Source organism: Vanessa atalanta, chromosome 8 (assembly GCF_905147765.1).
Source record: "Vanessa atalanta chromosome 8, ilVanAtal1.2, whole genome shotgun sequence".
Classification (NCBI taxonomy): domain Eukaryota; kingdom Metazoa; phylum Arthropoda; class Insecta; order Lepidoptera; family Nymphalidae; genus Vanessa; species Vanessa atalanta.
The window spans coordinates 402795-426249 of record NC_061878.1 but is presented as its reverse complement, the minus strand read 5'-3'; the positions used below and the strand labels follow the sequence as shown (position 1 = coordinate 426249).

Here is a 23455-nt window from a genome sequence, read left to right as displayed (position 1 = left end):
TTTGTCCATTTGTTTAGTAAGAGTTCATATGGGCCACCTGATGGTAAGTGTTCACCACCGCACATAGACAAAGGCGCTGTAAGAAATATTAACCATTCCTTACATCACCTATATACCTGACTGCCTACGGGTGAAATAAGAATAATTAACACACACGTCACCCCGTAAGATCCAATTTAAGCCGTCCAGGGACCAAATGAAACACACAAAAAGTCATCAATATTAGTCCAGTTGTTCATTAAGAGTTCAGTGACATTTCATATCTGTAATACTTTAAGTATATCGAATAGTTATTTATACGGATCTTCAATCAAACTTGATACAAGTAAGTAAACTCGTCTAACTGAGGCCAAGCTTGAGTGTTCAACGGAAGCTTCCGTGAAACGGTATGGAACTGCGCACACAAATTTTAGCGTAAAACGAATAAAAGTACAACTAATGTTGGCTTCATTGTGTTGCGTGGATGATGATCATGACTTTTCAGTCAGCATACGTCAGCCGTAAGACATTCAATCATTGGTTGAGGATGGCCATCATGCGCGGATCTGATTGAATGGTTGCTTCGTATGAACACGACGATCCCCTGACCAATTTCGTCCACAGTAGCCATTCTTAGGGGGGGGGGGGGGTCTAACCAACTGCAAGGGTTATTTTACAGCTATGAACACCGACACAGATATGCTCTCTATTTCCTCAATTTCATAATCCGATGAGACGGCAATTACAGATGACCGAAAACATTTTTTTAAATTAAAATACTTTGTACTTATATTATATCTAATTATAATACTTATATATTATATAACGACCCTGTATAAGTTACGCTAAAATAAGAAAACAGGTTTTATAGCAATTATTGAACATGTTACAATTAAAGGGTTTTAATCCGTAACCAGTTACATTAAAATAAATTAAGAATATCTTAAATTACTTCATAAAACGCGTAATGGTTTAATTGCATTATACTTGCTTTATATATTTCTTTTTAATTAATTTTTTTTTTGATGTTTTTTATAACCCAAGGAAACTACATATATAATATTTTAGATTTTAATTTAAAAAAATCTAGCTTGCCGAGAAGTGGCTTCACGATAAGGGTTAATGTTAATTTTTTACGACTTCTTCTAAGTTTTATATAATTTTTAATTTTCTTACATAATTCAAAATAAATTATATCAATCAAAATAAATATTTTACTGTGATGTAACTTTATAAATGTGGATTTATCAACCGGTATTAATTTGATACGTTCGTAACATCAACGTTTTTGCTGTAATTAGACCATTTTTTATTTTTTAGGCCCACATTTATGTTACGCAAATATTGTGACACAATCGTAATATTTTTAGCTAAGTGTCACTTATAATAAAACCTCCTCCTACTTGTTTGATTAGGCTTTGCAGTCTATTGTTATTGTTTATTATTGAGGGACACGTACAGTTAACCGAAGTCTGATAATGATATGCAAAATTATTTTGGGTGGCGGTTAAAATGGCAATAATTCATTCTGAAACTTCTGCAAGTCCTTTAAGAAGCACTATTTAGTATCAAAACGGTTCTCTAGAGCTATTCTGTTATAAAATATATGTAAAAGTCAAATCTCATTGCGAATTACGTTCGTGAAATGTCAAAAAGTGCGATATTGACTATAATAAAAATTATATCATTTATTTTAAGGATTCACGTATTAAAATAGCGTGTCACCGTGCGTCGGTATTCATTATTTTCTATTAGTGGCAACTTGATTAATGTTTCTCACTTATTATAATAGATAACAAATAAATTGAGTTCACACGTGGGATACGAAGGGAGTTCTAACAGAATAGCACTGCGATTTTGGTATTCGTGTAGTGATGTCATTGTTCGCACGTGTAAATAGAAATCACGATTTAATATAAAAACCAATCACTTCATTTTTGATCGCTTTGTTGCGATCCCTTCACTTGTATTTTGGACATCCTGTTCACGTTTCGTGAGTCTAGACTGCCTGAGCTATGATTCAGTTTATGTGTTGTAACGAATGAATCAGCTACTTATGGATTTTATCAAAAACTTGATTTGCCTACGAAGCTCTGTGATTTGTAACAAAATGATTTGTATATTTGATTTTGTCTCGTTAAATGTATATTACTTAATGATTATAAGATTCATTATGAAGCCAGATAAATTGTATGGTTGATCCTTTCCGATTTGTTTGTTAACTTCGGATTAAGATTCCAACCTGGAAGAGAGCAGCAGGACCATTATCACGCCGAGTTAGTAAACTAAGTATATTGTCTATATTGCGCATGCGTAAACAAGCTGAGAGACTTTATAACACATTTCATTCAAATTTTGTTTTCTATTATGAATGAAAGCAAATTATTATAAAAATCTGCAAGTGGATTGCAACTCTTCTAAGCCACCAACCCGCATCGGATTATCGACGTGGAAAACTAAGAAGAGACGCTTTTCCACAGCAGTTTAAGTAGCGCGCTACTTTAACGTTTATACGTTCAAACAATTATACCTAAGAATATTTGCTAGAAACAGTGCTATAAATATTAAAAATCTATACGATTATAAGTATTTCAAAGAACATCGATACTTTTAGGTCTTTATATAATTTGAGGACGGTTAAAATAAATAAATATTTGTACCGAGTGGACTAAATTAATATTTATTACTTATAATTAGTGACGGCGTGTTGACGTGATACGTATAATTATATTACGATCATAATGAATAATAAATGTCGAATGATACGGTTATGACTTAATGTTACGGGCAAGGCGTACAATGCAACCGAGGCAAGTAGAAAATTGCTAAATGTCACGCCTTATAAATCGTTATTTATGTGAGTCAATAGAAATAGGATTACTAAGCTATGAGACAAGTACAATTTCAGTTTACGTATGTAATTATGAAATAAAAAAAATATTAGTAATAGTAAAGAATGAGACATCGATAGACAAAGCGAAATGCCAGAAGGGCTAGACTCATTCTTTAAGGTTATCATAACAAAATATATCTTTGCCTCTTTTAAATGAAAAATAAAAAACAGTCATACGTTTTTTTTTTTTTCGAATTTTATAGCGATTTCAAATATTAGAGTCAGTCTAATATTTATTAGAAATAAAAAAATTGATTATTTTACATAATAATACTATTGTATATCTATTCTCCTGTTATTAGTAGTAATAGTAGCAGCAGTGAGTACATGATACGGCAATTCCTATAACTGTTTTTCATGCTTTTATCTTATTTATTTGATACAGATAAATAATACAGACAGTAAAAGCAATTCATTATTGTACAAAAATAAAGCTAAACTAAAATATTACACAATGTTTGCATTGACAACGTAGGCGCAGATAGATAGTAGGGTGCTATCTAAAATTTCATTCCATCTAATATTTCTCAAACTGAACAAGATAGAGTATTTATTTAATTTCTTGATTAAGTTTATGTGAAAAATCAATTAGGTATCCATTATTTCGTTTTTTTAGTACGATAATTTACATCATTGTTACCTATAAAATATATATTATGTAATAGGATACTAAGAGCCGATATGGCCCAGTGGTTAGAAAGCGTGCATCTTAACCGATGATTTCGGGTTTAAACCTAGGCAGGCACCACTGAATTTTCATGTGCTTAATTTGTGTTTATAATTCATCTCGTGTTCGGTGGCGGTGAAGGAAAACATCGTGACAAACGATGTTTTCAACGAAAGTTCAACGAAATTTTCCACATGTGTATTCCACCAACCCGCATTGGAGCAGCGTGGTGGAATATGCTCCAAAGCTTCTCCTCAAGGGAGAGGAGGCCTTAGCCCAGCAGTGGGAAATTTACAGGCTGCTAATGTAATGTAATGTAAAATGTAAAATAGGATACCTCTCCTCTAATCTCCATATAATTGGACCATGACTTCTGTATGAAAACATACGAATATGATCATAGTTTTCAATGACCATGATATATATTTTAAATTATATTAAAGTCATATATAATATTTCTTTATGCATTCATATGAGGTATATTATTATATGTATAATTGGATACATAATTCGATCGAATAGAAAATATCATAATATTTAATTTGACCCTGTACTACTTTTACAAGTGCGCATAACTTTGCAAAAGTTTTTTTTTTTTTTAATAAATACATCAATACCAAATAAAATATTTAATCTGTAAATTGTTGTATTTTGGCGCGAAAATTGATTAATTGCTGTTACTAAACTATCTTGTTAACAATTTTTCCGAAGTAATTAATCCTCATTAATGAGGTTTTATTTTATACTTATATCTTTAATTGGCTTATTGATAAATACGGTGAAATAGAAAACTAAGTAGGTATTTCAAATAAAATATGGTGTGATGCAGATTTTATTTCTTGCGAGTATTTTTTTTTATTCGTCTGAACAATGATAATAGTAATAAAGTTTTATGATTTAAATAATTTGAAAGAAATAATAATTTGAAGTTTAAATATAGCTGTTTGTTACAAATATGAATTTAATATTAATAAAATAATATTTTATGAATATTACACAAATAGGACATTAATGTTACGGCGAAAGTATCTTCCGAATTGGCAACACTGGCCAATAACGAATATATTTTTGCGTAAGTTACTATGGATTGATTTACAAGCTAAAATTTAGGTCACCTTTTGAAAGTAGTCCATCCAGATTCCGCGACAAAAAGAACTAAAGGCCATTATTCTTGTACACGACATATCCTAAAGGCTTGACGAATATGTGACGTGGGTCATGTGCGTTTTTGTTTCAGAGATCCGTGATTGAGAGATTTTTTGATTGATGTTTTAAATTTGATTTTCTTATTATTCTGTGTACAATATTTTTTTCTTACGGAAATTATTCATTATCTTAAGAAAAGTCGTTACTATTATTGTTATTCGATAAACGGGTTTTAGTCACACAACATTATTGTAGCAAATATTAAACATGGTAAACTTTACTACAGTTTTGTAGCATCTCGTATTTAATTGTGAATATATAGTTTTCCTTAAAATTTGAAGTCAATTAATTAAAGCTGTTTCTTTTATTGATACCATCACATGTGTTTACCAATTAAATTATGAAAGTTCTTTCAAAATATATCACCTACCCGCTACTTTGATTATGATTTTTACATTGCTAACCTAACAAATGGTAATCTTTCTAAGTAAAATGTATTCATAACAATACACATATTTTCACGTTTACTTAACCCTGAATATAGTTTTTAAAATTTTAACCACATGAACTATTTCTTCGTGTTATGTAGTTTTCAGTATTTGGCAGTGATTAAACATTTAGTTTTTATTTTACATTAATAAACAAAAATAATCCGTTACAAGAATAAGTGATAATTATTTTAACAATTATAATAAAAAGTACGCGCCACGCATAGACAATGTAGTAGAGGGAAAGGAGGCAGGCAGGGAGAAGAAGTGACGGTATAAGAGAGCGTCACGCCGTTAGCCGTCACGGCTTTCAAGTCGAATCTACCCCCAAGCCGCGCCAATATATATATATTCACATAAAAAATATACGAACGTTATACTGCTAAGCCGATTAAAAATGTCCACGAGCGAAATAAAACATCACGATGACGATACAAATGCTATGCGATAAATAATATGCACTTTAAAAGTCATTGCGTTAAATACACGATATGTCTTATCACAATCAGTATACAAATATCACGTCCAGATACGAGTATGCATGGCTGTGATCGCGCCGATATATTCAGCTGTTACAAAACGGTACAAAATTAGATCATTCGAACTTTGCAATATTGTTTGGACCTTAGACCAGAAAACATTGTGGAAGTGATATCGGTCGTACGACTTGCAATCAAATGTATACTAATAAAATTAATCTGAATCATACGATACAGATACTTAACGCAAAAACTAAATGAAAAATTATCTTTATTTTTACTCTTGACCTTGAATGAATGAAATTTGAAACTACCGTTTTGTAATGAAGATTGTATCTAGATTCTAGACATCAAGAGACTACTTACTCTAATCCATAGCTTACTTCAAGACTTGACGATTATATGATTCGGAAACGTTTCATTTTCACTACAGAAAAATCGTTGCATTTAATGTAATTGTGAATGTATTTTATTAATTTTTTTTTTATTATTTTTTAAACCTATAACATTTTTATAAAGCTTTGTCTTCTGTAAGCAAACTTGACTGAATTTTGTCTGTAATATTCATTAATCCGAGATAGATTTATGTGTTTTATTATAAACAAGTTTTGTTTCAGATTTTCTATGCACATACATATATAAACGAACTTAGTTAACTAAATAAAATAAATCTGTATGTCTTTATTTGTCTTTGAGCCTTGATTGTTTATACAACACATAGAGCGTTTGTTATCTTCTTCTTTTTAATAAATAATAATGTTTATTTGTCTTTAATGCGGTTCTAAACTATTCGTCCGATTATGATGAAACTTTGGCGAGGTGAAAAAAAAACTAAAAAAAAAAACTAAAAAACTAAAAAAAAAAAAAAACTAAACTAAAATAAATAAATAAACTTTTTTTTAGTTTATTTTGGCCTTAGCCAAAATAAATAAACTTTTTTTTAGTTTATTTTAATTTTACTTTTGTCCTTTCATTAATCCAATAATACTTAAATCCATATGGCATCGTAAATACGACAATTTTAAGTTGATTTAAAAAAATCATATCAAGTTAAAATGGTAAAATATTCAAACAAATTATTTGTCATGAAATTATTTGTTTGTATAAGTCGTAGTGTCGATGCCGTGTTATCGAAATATGAGATCTCCTTTTAAGAGGATTAAACGCGAATAAGATTATGTATTGCGAGACTTCAAGCAGTCACACGTAATATTATACCTATAGAAAATGCTGTCGAGTCGACTTTGAAGTTAGTGAGAATTAAGGTAAAAATGTGTACTGGTAATGGTTAGTGCAGCTGTTGCGTTACCAGGAGAGGCCTTACATCTAAACCTTAACGTAACGTAACCCGTACGTAAGAGCAGACTTGGCGTTCTTTTTTAGTGTTCAGTTCCATCAATACCATCAATAATAAGTCAATCAAAGAAAATAAAGACACAAGTGAGAGTATACTGAAGGAAGCATCAGGCAGGCTTACGTAAAAGTTTGCTAAATCCTGAAGTATAACACACGACTACATTAATGGGTCAAGGGCAAGTGGATGACGAACAGATGTTGACTTCAATGTTGTTGTAATCTGGTTTCATTCACCACTCTGTTTTTTTTCCAATAGTTTGTGGTAGTTTGTATAGAGTTCGTTTATATTTAAATATTAATAAGTAATGGATCTATATGAAATACAAAATCATTATCCTTAACTGTGAATTTGCACATACGTATATACAAAATTATAGTATTTTTCATTTTTATATTACATACTTCGAACACATATAAACAGTTCTGTTGAAACTAATGTTTCATACATTAGTTAAACCTTATCTCACCTTATTATGTCACAGCTCCGACACGGTCATATCGAATTATAATTTGGTATATATTGCTGGTGGACATAAACATGACGCCCATAACCCATTACTCATTTCTGTTAGTATTTATAACAAACAAGTGGTCGCCTGCGGCTTTGCTCGTTCTGGGTTAGGCATAAAAAAGTCCATCTGTTCAACTTCATACCCAATTTAACCAAATTAGGTTCAGTGGTTAGGCTGTGAAAAGAGCAACAAACAGACAGATGAAAATACTTTTGCATTTATAATATTAGAGTATATATATTTATATATATAAAAATATAAAGAAAAACACGATCGTGTTTTGCGTTTTATCTTAAAGTCTTCAGAATAGACATTCGATGTAACCAATTTAGCACGGTTGCAATGTATATGTTAATTTTTCTTACCACATTCATAAATGTATAATGCTAATATCAAGATCATTTTGACCAGGTTCCATATAAGCACTGTTTGATAATAATCTCATTTCTAGTGTAGTGTAGGTCGCTCTGTCGTTTAATAGCTTTTGAATCTCTTGCGAATATGTTTGTTGCATAAAGAATCTAAGATACTCGACTCAACTGAATACGTTTTTTGGTACTGTAATGTCGAATTTAAACGCTATTAAAGATATTTCTAGAATATATAATGTATAAATATCTAAATTGCATCAAAATCAATAAATTGCGAATTTCATTTTTTAAGACAAGTCAACTTCTAACTTCTTCTTGTAAGCTAAATATTCGAAATTGTTGTTTTTTTTGTACTTTAACTAGCTCTTTGCTCTAGTAGCAAAGAGCCAGTTAGTAGCCTATGAGTCCATATTTCTACATTTCTGACACTAAACAGATTGTAGGCTACAATTAGGAGATATGGACGTAAAGCGAAGCAACCGCTAGTTGTCATATACGTGAAGTCACGGTCAAAGGTTAGTGACATAATACAATGTAACACTATCAATAGGAACACTCGTGCCGACTGAAGCGTGACAGACAACACTACGTTCGTATAATCTCTATATCACTAATAAGGACTGAAGTTATATATTAATACACTTGGTCTAGAAAGTGACATATATATGCTAAACTCAAAACTGACTATTCTTTAGGGCATCACATAAAGAACAACATTTGCTTAAGACCTTTAGATTTCTCTCAAGTACTGATATATTATCTTGCTTCAATAACGGGTCCTGGTAGCCCAAATGCTATCTCCATAATAAACTAAAATATACGCACTGGTCCACGGCTATAAGCACGTTTACTCAAATTCAATTGGCGGCAGTTCGAAGTTGATGTCCAAAAGAGTTACGCAATAACTACTAATCAGATTTATATACAACTTTAATATACACAGATAGATTATACTTTCGAGGTTATGTGAAACATTAATGTATCGTTCGATTGGTATACTTGTTAATAAACACTCCACCCAGCCGCAGTGGGGCAACGGTATAATACAGTACATGTTACTTAAACATTTTATACATTTTAGGTATAATGTCCAAAATGTCCAAATTATGTGGTCTAACCCGATTTTGGTCCCGGAGGCCGTTCTTAATAGAGACCAGCCAACTGTTCGGGAGATATTATTATGAGCACATCTCGCCTGCACTCCTTATCAATCTAATTCCAAGATAGCAATTCGACCCGATCGGAGAGAGTTTAAGCAGACACGTGTTCCTCGAGGAACGATTTTTTTTTAACAAAAATATGGCAGGGCTATGTGCAATTTCGTCTATGTAGGTAATTAGGTAAGGTCAAACAGTAATTGTTAGTACGTATTGTTGTGTTTTGGTTCGAAGGATGATGTAATCCAGTGTAACTTCAGGTACAAGGGATATTATATATTAGTCCCCAAGGCTATTGGCGCATGAGTGATAAACTACCAATGGAAATGGTGACCACTTACCATCGGATGGTCTATTTGCCATCCCACTTACGTATTTGACATAAGGGAAAGAAAAAGCTGATGTATTTTTTATTGGCCCGACCATGTGGCTTACCACATGGTCGGGCCATGGTCGGCCCAGGACCGCGAAATCTTCAGCCGAATCAATGCCGAAGTATCACATAATATATAGGGACTTGAATTTTGGAGTCGACCTTAGTTTCTAGAAATAATTTCGGTGTTGTATATTCATCCGCATGGCCTTGTAGACCTTCCATTGTCATTCGGGACATAAAAAATTAACTGTTTTTATTTATTCGAGGGAAACACAGTATTATTAAAAATTAAATAGTATGTATGCATGAATGGAACATTAAACAACGCAGTTTCCACTAATTTGCAAAACATAAAGAAGCTTAAACAACAATAATGATTACAGATTAAATTAACGCGAAATAAACACAAACTCACTACATACATAAATAGAGTAACGAAATAAACAATTGAATTTAAAATTCGAAACATCGGTATACAGTTAAGGAATGAAGCATCTATTAATATATTTTTCTCTCTTTTTTCTTACCACGAAAGTAATTATAATACTTAATAATAATATTAATTGCTTAACTTATTTGATGGTAAGCTTGTTTGATGGTGGCTTTGTGCAAGCCCATCGCGGTAAATTTCACTCATAAGATATTCCACTGCCAAACAACAATACGAGTATTGTTGTGTCCCGGCTTAAAGGATGAGTGAGCCAGTGTACCTACAGACACAAGGCGGTGGTGACCACTTACCGTCTTTCACTTCTAAACTAGGTTTAACTTTTTATAATGATTTAAAGTTCCATGATATACTAATCGTAAAGTTTATCTAGATTTAAATTTTAACACACAATAAAATTAAATATAACTATTAGGCAGCGTCTGTTTATGAAATTGGTTTGAATATAAGATGAATTGTTAGTGATATCGTTTTAGCAATAAAATATACAGACAAATGCGTCCGTCTGATGTCTATGATACAGGTAATTGAGGAAGGGGCTGATGGAAATTAATTGTTAAAAGTTGTCACCAAAATGAAGTGAACACAAAATATTTTGTAATACCAACTTGCACTTAAAAAAATGTTTAAGCGAACAATTTAGATAGTTTGACAAGTAACCTACACATACGTCTCGCAATATGTTGTCAAAAAGCGAGCGAAATCTGGTTGAACCGATAGTGGTTCCCCAAATGGCAAGCGCTGTTGACCCACATCAATGTTTCGTAATAGTGGTCCGTATGGTCACTCGGTATGTGACAAAATTCTTTATTAATCTTTATTAGATTTTTTTTTTGTAGTGAGATATGTGTTTATAGTTAATATCGTGGTCGGCTGTAAAACAATTTTTTGTAAATAAACCTGCAGGATTTGGATGAAAGACTGACACATATGTATCTAACAACCCGCTTTAGAACTATGCTATTTTAAGAAGAAGCTTCATTACATATTTCAATTAAATATATTATGATTCTACAAAAAGGAGTTAACATATTTCTGGAAAATAAAATAATGTAGCTTACTGTATTTAAAAAAAAAATCGTCACACATAATACGCAAATGTAAATGGCAGTTACTCATTTCTTTAGAATGGACGTGCAAGTCATATCTCTTACGAGTAATACAGTTGGCTGTTTGACCTCCTTGCCGCACATAGATTAGACATAAGATAATGACATATAGCAGACAATGGTAGAAGGTGGAACGTATGCTAAGGTTCTATGCACGCATTAAGTTATTATGTTAATATATGAATAACAGCTTTAGTGATTTATATAGACAGTGTTGTCTGTGGCTTATTTATGTATTTATTTCTTAAATGCCTTTTGGATGATAATGTAATTGGCATTATAATATCATTGACAAGGTTTTACACGCGATTTCGTCTGAGTGTATTTTTTCAGATGCTTAGAATAACGGCCAATAAATTAACACACCATTTACAACAACTAACGCGGCCGCGCACACAATTCCATTTTGAAATATATAAATATAATATTGTTTTTCGTTATTTTTAAATTTGTTTTGTGTATTTGTTTTATAATTCACGAAAGGAAATTTTAACGTTCGTGACTCTCACTGCCAAAGCTAAGTTTTAGGGCACTGACTTCTGTACGGGTTTATTTTCTAACTTAGGAATTAGTCCTTTTCTATTTGTTATTATTGATGCTCCAAAATTTAACAACGGAATTTTAAGACTTGAGAATAACCGAAAATACACTAATTTCTTAAATAACAAATTTGCAAATAGACTTTGGGAACTAAGAACTTGCTTTTGTCGTTACACTCGTTCACTCATCCTTCAAACCACCATACTAAGTATTACTATTCGGAGGTAGAATATATGATGAGTGGGTACCTACCTAGGCGGATCTGCTCAAAGCTCTACCACCGTGTGCTATCCTATATAAAGTATTTTTGGAAAAGCGCATACAATGTCATTGTGATAGATTTTTTCTTGGCAGCCAATAAGTAATCGTAATGTTTCTAAATTGAAAAATATTTTTGACTCTGATATTGTATTTGATAATTACAAATCAAGTGTAGGCGGCTAACAGACGTATCGAATAAGCGTTTGTTTGTTATATTAATAGCAGTGTGTAGTGTGTAGTGTAACTGATTATTTATCGAGAACTAATTTATGTTTATACAAATATCATAGTATCAAATACAAATTGAGAAAATTGAGAAGCGAGAGTCGCTATTTTTTATTTTTTTCCATAAATTGAAGTGAAGCTTTTTTATAATTTATTTATCTTAATACTATTTAAAACAAGAGAAAAATGTAGAAAATTGCTGTATTTTATTAATCTATGAATATTAAACTTTTGCAATAATTAAAAAAAAAGAACAATTTTTGTATTTCTCTATATTTTTTTAGAACAGTTTTTTTTGAACAGCAATACTATATAACAATTGTATTTTACAATATCATGTTGAAAAGAAAGTTGCCGTACAGAGTCAAATGACATGACATATTATAGTCTATTACTGTGGGATAGTCAACTACAAGCGCTATCACGTCTCCGACGAGTCATCTTTGTTCCTCTTAATTTTTAAATTGTGTTATTGTAATTTCTTAAGAAAAAAAAACAAATGGCTTATTATATATATATATTTTCTGTCTTTGAATTATTTAATTCCATCGTGAAAGCAAATTCGTTCCAACGAGGTGTACCAGGAATTTTATTTTATTTACTCTACTTTTTTTTAAATTGTGTTCTTTATCAAATAACCTTTTACCGAATTGAAAATAAAAACAAACTTGCAGAGGGATGTTGATTAACATAATATAAATTATGATATGAATGTCAATTTTTGTTTAAATATACATCCTTAAGGCACCTTATTTGGAAGTTGATTAGTTTATTATAATTTGAAACGTTTATTGTGTGTCGTAAATCAAAGTTGCTCTATTTCCATACTAAATATGTTTTATAATTTTTTTTATTATACTTAGTGTTAATCAATATGTGAATAAAATCACATATATTAGGTATAGAATTTAAATCAACGGACCATTGGAATGGTATATTAATGTGTTTATTCAAATGTGTTAAATAGATTTAAATGAATATCTTTTGTGTTGTATATTAGAAAAAATGGTTCAAACTATGTATAAATTTAATCATATTGTGAAATAATACATATTATATTATTTATTTCAAAAACTAATGTGATGTTTACAATTTATAACCAATTTTAGTAATGTTAAGTGCTAAAATATTACAATGGATTGACCGCGAATTTACATCTTTTCTATATATATATTTATAAATGTTAACGTATTTATTTATATAACTAAACAGGAATAGTGTAAATTTACAAATAATTGTAAACACATACCATATATAATACCAGCGGACTAGTTATGTCACGCGGTTTTATACGCACTGTATTTGTAGTATACATCGAATCGTATAAATATCCTAAAATTTGTAATGAATTGACTTTTTAGTTAGTATTTAGTAACAGTTTTATTTCTAATAACTTACCTTTTAAATTTTAGTTGCACTTATTGTTCTGTTACCAAACTTCATGACGTTCTGCGTAAATACACTAATAGACCGATGTTCTCGTCCTGACCGATACGTGATTCGGCCATTCTCAACAATGATATTGACATTTAAAAAAAATGTGGGCGGTGCTGAATTTAAAAATATAAATCTTTTTGGGGAAATATTTAAATTACTATCCGTGTTTTTGACAGATTTAGTTTTTATAATCAACTCTTTTGTTGGTCATGTGACAAGGTTATACGGCTATAGATCTGGAGGTATGTACATATAATCTATAATATATCTATCTATATATAATATATCTTTAATTTTGATTTTCTGCATCAATCAATCAACATCAATGTCGATATGAGTAGACTTGGTGGTAGGGTTTGTGGGTGTGGGTACCACCCACGTATAATATTTTCTACCGCCAAACAGCAATACTTAGTAGTGGTGTGTTCAGTTTTAAGGTTGAGTGTGTGAGTGTAATTATAGACAAAACGGACATAACATCTTAGTTCCCAAGGTGCATTGACGATGTAAGGAATGATTAATATTGCTTACAGCGCTAATGTCTATAGGCGGTGGTGAGAACTTACCATCAGGCCTATTTGCTCGTCTGCCAAACTATATCATAGAAAAGGACTAGACTAACGGGCCATTCATTTATTACGTAAGACTATTTTCGCTTGTTTTTGACCCCCCCTATTATAAGAGAAAATAAGAATAGGCCGACGCTCCTCCCTATTTAATATTTATTACGTAAGAATCTAAAGGAAAAAATGAATAAACGTTTGGTTTATTTTAATGCTTAACAAAATACATGGTCGTCCACCTACACCCCCCTCCCTCCCCTAAATCGTCTTACGTAATAAATGAATGGCCCCTACGCAATAAGAAATTAAGGATAATAACAGTTCTCTTTCACACAATAAATAAAACCACAGTACATAATAAATTTTATAATTAAAGTAGGACATAGTTGTGCTTATAATTAATAATAAATAACTTATATAAATAATAGAGTATATTCCATGTTTTACTCAATAACTTCGTAATATATCGTAGCGGTGAGGTCCGACCCTTCCATGTTGACGATCTGAGACGATAACGGTTTTCTTAAAACGTGTTAGATTAGGGAATTCAGATTAAAATGAAAATAGTAAATATCTATGCAGGTGTCATAAAATCTACACAATAAGCCCAGAACAATTTCTTACTGATAAGTTACAAAAGTAATTATCGTTCAAAAAAATAAATAAATAAGACTTAAGAACGTGAAATCTCAGAAAGTGTCAGTGTAACACTTTCTGGTGTCTGTTTATTAAGGGTAGAAGTAATTTCTATTGTATTTTTTCGGCAATATTTAATCACTTGACTTCGGCATAGCAAACACTTAAATGTGATTTCTACATATTTTGTTGATACTATGTTATCAGGACCGGATAAGACAACTTGTCAACTCCTTGCTAAATTCTAATATGATGTCATGAATTGTCTAATGTAAGATAATTTAGTATTTATTTGGTATTTAAATCCCTTCTAGTCGTGCATGAATGTATTTTGATATACACTCGTAAATCAAAAAAATATAACTCGAAAACGGAGGCAAATGACTGCGTTTTGAGACTGTAATTAACTTAAACTAGGTATACAGACCACATACGACTGGTTCGAGAGTTCGAGTATTTTACCATTAATTTAACTAAATCAAGAATATGAATAGTTGTAATATTTCTTACCATTTTAATTTCCTTGCCTATGATTTCCCTTCTAAAGTAAGCTATTTTTCCGTCTGGCATCTTTATCACTTGATTAAGAATGTTATTTCCTTCTCTGGTGTATGTGATTTTTACCTGAAATAAAAAAAAATATATTAAATAATATTATATACCTGTAAACATACAAATATATTTTTAACTGCTAAAAACAGGTGGCCGTTTAAAATGCTTAGACTTTATAAATATTATTACACGACCCAACGAACGAACCGTCAGACGAACGAACGAATCAAAGAGTGCTTTATAATCGTTTAATGTCAGTAATTATTTTTATTTTTAAAAACTTTCATTATAGTTAATCTTATTAGTTCATGTAAGCAAGATATTTTGCATACCAATTTAAAGAAAATGTAATGTGATAGAATCATTAAAAATATGAAAAGAGTCATTTATTATCCCGACAATCAAGTGTGACAGCTGAAAATACGTCAAATTGCGAATAAATTGAGTCATCTTATTAAATGTTTCAATAATTAAAGTTACCCTACTGCGATATTAATTATAATAATAATAAAATTACTTTTGTCATTGTATATTATCGTCGTTTAACTTCGAAATCTGACTAAACAAAATTGTTTTTATTTTTTATTTTAATCTATCAGCGTTACGAGTGCAGTGATTTTTCAAACTTGTATTTTTATTCTGATTTTGTTTTTGGATTATATTCACAAATCCACTATGTAACTTTATGTGTTTGGATCAGCTGTTTGATCTTGTAAAGAATATATGTATTTATTAATATATTTTAGCATGAGCTTTACTAATTAGTAAATTATAAATAATATATTAGCAAATATTATTTAGAATGAATACATAAGTTTTAAGATTAAGAACATTTTCCACTAAAATATAATATATCATCCAAGTCTTAAAATTATAATTAAATTAATGTGATACACAGAAACACACAAGCAAACACATAGACACACAAATAAACACTTTAATGAGAGTATCTTTGTATCTATCTTTGTCTTGTGCGAGGGAAAACTTTTTGATTTTCCTTTAAATTCCATTGTGTTACCAAGAATGTTAACATATCCGTGTTAGACCAATTTACTAATAATATGTTAATTTACCGTCTGTATCTATACCAGCCTTCAGCTTTAATTATTTTTTATTTCGTATTTGTCATCTGTTGACTGCACATTGCACATGTTTATCCGATATGTTAATTAGTATCATAGCGACCGCACGATTAATGTTTTTATATTATTACGTGACTTCGATACTTTCAAATTTTTAGTTCAAAATCTATATCGGGCTCTTGGGTAACAGTAGATGGCAATAGTAACGATAAAAAGTACCAAATTCAGCGTTTAAGCATTTAATATTCTATTTTGTATATATAACTATAACACCTACAAACTTCAAATTTGTCAGACATCCGTTAATACGAATTTTAAGAATCTCCACTAAGGGGGTAAAACGGGGTTTGGAAATTTGTGTCTTTTATAAATTTCGCGCAGGTAATACCGTAGGTTCAGCTAGTTTTATATATTATATATTTACAAAAGTAATTAGTACTATTATAGAGTAGAATAATTGTTAAAAAATGAAATGAAAGGATTTATAAATACAATCATTAATAGAGATGTGTTATTTTTTCTTTTGTTGTACTTTGTGTACCTGTCGCACATGTACGGCTACGCTCTACTTAGGACACATTTAATTTACGTACTATCATTGTTTTAAACATTTTCTTAGCCTTTGATTTAATCGCGTAGTTAGAATTTCTCTAGTTTGTTTTTCACGGTAGCGTAAGTAGGGAATTACGTGACGATATTGTGACACATTCTTTATCTTATATAACTATTACTTTTATAATATACTCATTACCATACATGGGGCACGTGCCCCATGTATATATGTATGCCCTATTGATATGTATATTTTCGAATGTGATATATTTGTAAGAAATAACTAACATATTTATCATAAAATTGTAAAACCAATCAGATTCCTACGAATATACGAAAATTATCGCACCGTTTATTTGAAACTATACTTAAGGCCTGGCTCAAAGTAAATTATTTGTACATGGTAGTACATATCTACCAAAACGGCCTCAAATTCATGGGTGCCCAGGGCCCCAGCATAGCTTGAGATGGTTTTGAATATACTAGTAGTTATAAAAACTTTTAAGTTAATAAAATAATGAAGTAGTCATCTTTGGATCCCTTTGGTCGCCAATTATATATAAGACGTAATTGACGTGTCTCCCCCACCATACCTATTTATTATAGATTATGATAAATATATCCCATCAAAAACATAAATGTAAAAATGAGAGCCAAGTTAAATATTATGATATATACCTTGGTTGTTGACTTCAACGACAAAAGAAGTGAGATCTAAATTTTTGCCAAGTTAAATAGCCCTTCTGAAATTTATTTATAACTACACAAAATAGCATTGCTTCTTTTAACTTGGGATAATATATTGTTGCCTAAGGTCTGACTTGGCTAGTTCTCATATAAGAATTATATTATAGCCTTCGTAAGTTCTAAGCCTTTACAAATGTATTATAAACACAAATTAAGCACGCAAATATTCAATGGTACTTGTCTAGATATGAACTCGCAATATCTGGTTAAGATTAATGTTTTCTAGTGACTGGACCATCACAGCTCTTAATGTACGTATATACTAACTAAGCAATACTGAGCTGTCCTCCATTCTTCTTAGATGTTCTGAGTTATAATTTGTTATTCTAAACACAAACTACAAGTTGTGTTTATAAACATATAAGAACTAGCCAAGTCAGACCTTAGGCAACAATATATTATCCCAAGTTATAAGAAGAAATGCTATTTTATGTAGTTATAAATAAATTTCAGAAGGGCTATTTAACTTGGCAAAAATTTAGATCTCACTTCTTTTGTCGTTGAAGTCAACAACCAAGGTATATATCATAATATTTAACTTGGCTCTCATTTTTACATTTATGTTTTTGATGGGATATCACTACTTTTTGTATATAAATTATTAATAGGTACTTATTAATAACAAAATTAATACCAAATGGTTTTTGTTAAGCTATTCTATTTTCCTACGTTTACGGGGTATAATTGTCTTTTTTTTGATACGTTCTTATTTTTCTTGTAGGTACCTCTGAAATGTTCGAGTGAATTGCCCATTCAGTGTCCGGATTTTTTTTACGCGTTTTCTGTTTATACTTAATTTGGCCAAGTAGGGGTGGTATAACGTGCGCAGACGGTTGTACTCTACAATAGAGCTCTCTTGTGTCTTGATTTGAATTGGACCTAAATTGATAAGATGTACTCCATCTGAGGTTTTAACTCTAGAGAGGCCAACGTAAGCCTGCTCTTTACTTAATATAGAGGAGCCTATGTCGAAAAGAGCACCGTCAAGGCGAAGGCCTTGTAATTTGTGTATAATAGTAGAATATGCTAAGCAAATAGAGAATTATTTCCTTTGAACATATATGTACATTACTTAATATCTGTAACTTGGTTTTGACTTCTAGTTCGCAAATTAAATTATGTTTAAATTGAATTGTTATTTTACGTGCGCTATTGCTGTTATCGACGTCCCCAATGTACCTTCTCTATTTTTCCATTGGACCCATTCATCAGTCCTTTGCTGACATCAGCATGCTTGCTCGATACTGTTCTTCCAAGCAATAAGGATCCCCGTTTGTAGCGCTAGAGTACAAACTTAAATCATTCCAGTTACGATATACATACTCTACTACAATCTCACGAAACCTTTTTTATTGTTGTATACTAGTATACTCAAACAAAAAATATGCAGTCGAATAGACTAGGCAGTTTCCATCGGAAGGTATTGAAATAATTCTTATGAGCGCGGTTGCCACTCGCTCAGACACGTCCGCGATAAGGTTTAATCGCAACGCTCCTAACCCGCTGCTCCGGCGTCGCGTCGCGCGCCGTGTACCGAAATGCCTATTATTATTATTTTTTTAAGTATAATTATTTGGCACCATTGATGTGCGCTAAATGCTAGTTAATAACGTAATAAATACGAAAGTCGGCTATACTCATAAGTACTAAAACGGAAATATTTGGATTTAAAAAACTTAAGGGTGGTATTCAACTTGTTATATATTCACGTGAAGACCTTAAAATCCACTTGAAGACCGGCTGTCATAAGTTTTGATTGCTGGTTCTTACATCATTTTTTTATTATTACAGTTATTACAGGAACTAAGTATATAAGTGTTCCTATAGACCCAATAAAATGAAAAATTATAATAAAATGATAAAAAATTACCAGTTTCAGATTTTTTCCTTTATATTGGCCTAATTATCTACCTGCATGCCAAATTTAAACTTTCTAGGTCACCTGGAAGTAGGATATAGTTTTGATCTATAGGTCAGTCAGTGATAAAAATGACGATTTTTAGACGTTAATATCTAAATAACCATTTGAGATGCGTTTATGAAATTTGGAACACATATGTATCTCGCGAGTCTTAATATATGAGCCAAATTTGACACATCTATGTCAAATAGTTTTTGAGTTATGAGGAGGTCAAAAGTGGCTCCAAATGGTTCGTGTAATATTACACACGGTGCTACTAGCCAGTTCTGTTACTAGAACTTGGCTGACACGCTACCGCGTGTCTAGATGATATTATAGCAGCATTGTGCTTGATATAGTACTGGGTCACCCACCTATCAAACTATAACAAAACAATACTACGTATTTATATATAAAACGGTAATACACTGAAGAGTGGATGGCACCTACCCAGACGGCCTGCACGAATCTACCCGTGAATTGTCTGTGAATTATTTATGTTCTCTCTTTACTTTAAATATATTAACAAATGACTACGACAAACAGTTTAGGTTCAACGTTGTAAAGTAAAAGTGGATTACAATGAGCTTTATTCAGAAATGCACGCTATAAAGATACAAAGTCGAAAATAATTCAGATAATGGTTTTTTTAAGTATCCATATATTAAGTAACGCATAATTTAAACGATCGCGACCTTAATTCGTAAATCCACTCGAGTGAGAAACATTGTTATTTATTTAAAAAAAAAACTGTTACCTAAATTTATTAAGTACAAAAAACTACTGCGGTAATTAATTAAAATTTTCACATGGATTAATAAAAATGAAAAATTAAATATATTTATTTTATTTAAATAGTTTTCTAAATTAGATATGCAACAAGAGACTCTGTGCGGATTTCTAATCACACGGGTTTGTTACTCGTAATTAAATTATTATTTATTTTTGTGTGAAAATCAAGTAATAGCTCCACGCTTTTTTACTATTCCTATCTCACGTCGCGTAATACGCAATATTATCGATGGGATTTTTGAGTATCGTTAGTTATTTGAGGAATTTGATTACAAGAAAAATTTAACTAACTTCACGGAGATGGAATCTTGGAGATACAAATTTTTCGTATTATATAATGCTATTTTGTTCTTCAGCTTTGTGTCGTCTTTTGTCATTCAATTTACACATTGGTACTAGTGCCCCAAATGGTTAGGGTGAAACCGAATCATGATGAAGCGATTCATAACTAGACCAGTATTTGCTAGTATTTGGAAATATATATATATATATAAACTTATTAGATTTTTCTATAATGAGTGTCCAATAGCAGACTGGAGTCTGGGAGTTTATAGTCCCGTTTTTCGGAAAGAAAATGAAGCCGTTCCTGCGCTTTTCACTTTGCGTTGGATTGCTTTTCGGATTATGAGACAGAAAGAATGGAGAAAGCATTTAAGGTGGTTTTTTCCTAGTAGTTAGGCGGACTGGCAAACCTGGAGTAAGTTTTCATCATCGTTTATATACATTGGCACTGTAATAAATTATTTATTATCATTTGGGAGTTAAGATGTAATGTTTCGTATGCCTACATTCACTGCGTCACTCACATATCGAACCGGAACACCAAAACATGTATCATTGTTTGGCGGTAGCATATAATATAATTAGTCGGTGGTACCTACCCCGACGGGTTTGCACAAAGCCCTACCACCAAGAAGTTATACAGGATATGTTCTGCGCAGTTGGCAAGTCTCCAGTAGGAGTCACCGCCGTGGCCGAACTCGATCACGAGAACGTCATTTTTATCATCATGTATAGATAATATTACCTTTCCTCCATCTTTTCTCTCCATCTCATGTTCTTCTCCAAAATTGAAGCTGTGAGTTACGTGTTTACCTTCGACTTCCAGGTCCATGTGTATTGTATTTTCGTCTTTCATCGTGAACGTCACAATAGGGGCCTTTGATTTTAACACGCGGACGATGTCTTCGTTTGCCTCTGAGAAAATAGTGTTGAAATTAGTTTAAGCATCTTACGTCAAAATATTTATTATTATTATTAAAATATTAACTTTGTTATAATATATTGAATATTAAGAATGCAGTATTTCGTTTGTTTGAAAAGCAAGCATCAATAACGTAGTAGTAAAGTTCTAAGAGGGCACAGTAGCCAGAATACCCGAATTAAATGTACATCGAAGATTGTAGTTTCAAATCTTACCAAGAACCGCTGGCCTTTAATGTGCTGAATATGTGTTATGTATTAAAAATCGAAAGGAAACCTGCATGTGTCGAATGAAATTCTATTTCATGTTTATCAGTTTATTACGATACTCGATGTGTGTTTGCTGGCGAAAATATACTTTTACTTGTATAAATTTCATTTCTGTATGTACAACCAGTTGGCAAAATACATCTATCTCAATATAGAAAAAGTCGCCAATCATATACGATGACGGTGAACGAGCATCACTGAATTTTCACGTGCACGGTGAAGGATTTATGTATGGTAAAAGGTAAACACAAAACTATTCTCCGTTTTAAATAGCGGACCTAATCACGTAGACACCGCTACTTAGAATTTTCTTTCCTCGATAAAAATCAACTGATTCGTTGGTCCAGTGGCTGGCTTAAAAGGATTATATGATTCCGGGTTCGAATACTAAATTGGGCCAAATAAAAGTAAACTGTTGTAGATACTCCGAAGGAAGCAAGATTTAAGAATTTGGCAGTATAATGTCTTTGTTCCTATTAATCTTGCGCTTGACCTCCTATCGCTCGTATCATCGGACTATCAACTCTAAATCTAAATGCACTCTGTATTCCATCGGACCGAGGGAATACAGAGTGCATTTAGATTTGTCCACATATTTGTGCAGTGTAATATTTTCTGCACAGGATATTCTTTAAGATAAAAGACTTAGATAATCCAGTTGACGATCAAGCCTAGATTACTTTATCAATATCATTTCAAATAATTTATTCGCACGTCGATAAAACTGTCAAAATTTAAAACTTATATTAAATACGACACACACACACACATATCCTTTGTTCAGATTAATTGTGATGATTCGTAACAAAAATTTAGCTCAATAAAATAACACTCACAACAATAATAAGCGATCACTCACGAGTTGCTGACAACATTTCGTCGAGGTTCTCACATCTGACTCTTCGAAACTTTTTACCGGAGAACAACATTGTCGTTGGGTGAATAATATTTATCTAACCTAAAACAACAGAGCAACAACCGCGAGAGCACCTTAATTCTATCTGGCTTTTACTTCGTCATTGCGTTTGATAACATTTATCATATTGCTGTGTCATACTTGATATATATACAAAGAACACATGCATTAGTTTGTTTGTATATTATATATTATTATGATATATTTCTTTGGTAAAAACGATATTGGCTTTCAAATTTTACATACGTCTTGGCGGTTGGAGTTGTTCAGGGTACGGCTGAAAAGACTAGGTATAGTAATAAGTAGTAAGGCTTATTAATAGGGCCGGAATGAACGGGCACCTTGAATTAAATCAGTTTAACAAACACATGTAGATATGATGTATTACAAGATAGCTACCTAAATACATTAGGTATTTAGGTAGCTACCTGAAGTTGTTTACGCGGAATTGAAAAGTTTTTATTTTGTGAAGGCATCCTAATCCTAAACCTGGCCCTGCATGTATATCTGCCATAGCTGAGCAATGACCTCCAATTAAGATGAGAGCCTTGAGCTTACTCCGCCACACTGTTCCGACAGTATATCCATATATTTGGCAAAATATGTTTTTACACTAACTATATTTTCTTGCATTTTTTTTCATTGTCATGTGAAGTCAGAGTTACTTGCCTAGTGTTTATGCCGTCATTTCGTATTTATGGATTCACGGACCACGTGTTTTATTGATAAGCCATAGGCTTTTACAATAGTGTAGTTATCAGAGGAAAATGCTTCTATAAGAGATCTTGCAGTTTTATT

At 31.6% G+C, this 23455-nt stretch overlaps 1 protein-coding gene across 1 annotated transcript; it reads right to left on the bottom strand.

Moving 5' to 3' along the window:
• Nucleotides 1-14433: 14433 nt before the first annotated feature.
• LOC125065991 lies at nt 14434-22725 on the bottom strand. The gene is made up of 4 exons (XM_047673863.1): nt 22601-22725; nt 21296-21465; nt 15154-15267; nt 14434-14510 (listed from the first exon to the last, which is right to left on the bottom strand). Exons 1-4 carry the CDS (start codon nt 22668-22670, stop codon nt 14451-14453), a joined length of 414 nt encoding a protein of 137 aa, XP_047529819.1. The 5' UTR covers nt 22671-22725; the 3' UTR covers nt 14434-14450.
• Nucleotides 22726-23455: the final 730 nt, after the last annotated feature.

Excerpts from the sequence above, each read along its gene's own strand:
- LOC125065991 (XM_047673863.1), bottom strand. The coding sequence starts at position 22,670 with ATGTTGTTCTCCGGTAAAAAGTTTCGAAGAGTCAGATGTGAGAACCTC. Across the intron at positions 21,466-22,600 it reads CGAAATGTTGTCAGCAACTC|AGGCAAACGAAGACATCGTC; the intron begins GTGAGTGATCGC and ends CTATTTTCTCAG. Across the intron at positions 15,268-21,295 it reads AGAGAAAAGATGGAGGAAAG|GTAAAAATCACATACACCAG; the intron begins GTAATATTATCT and ends TTTTTATTTCAG.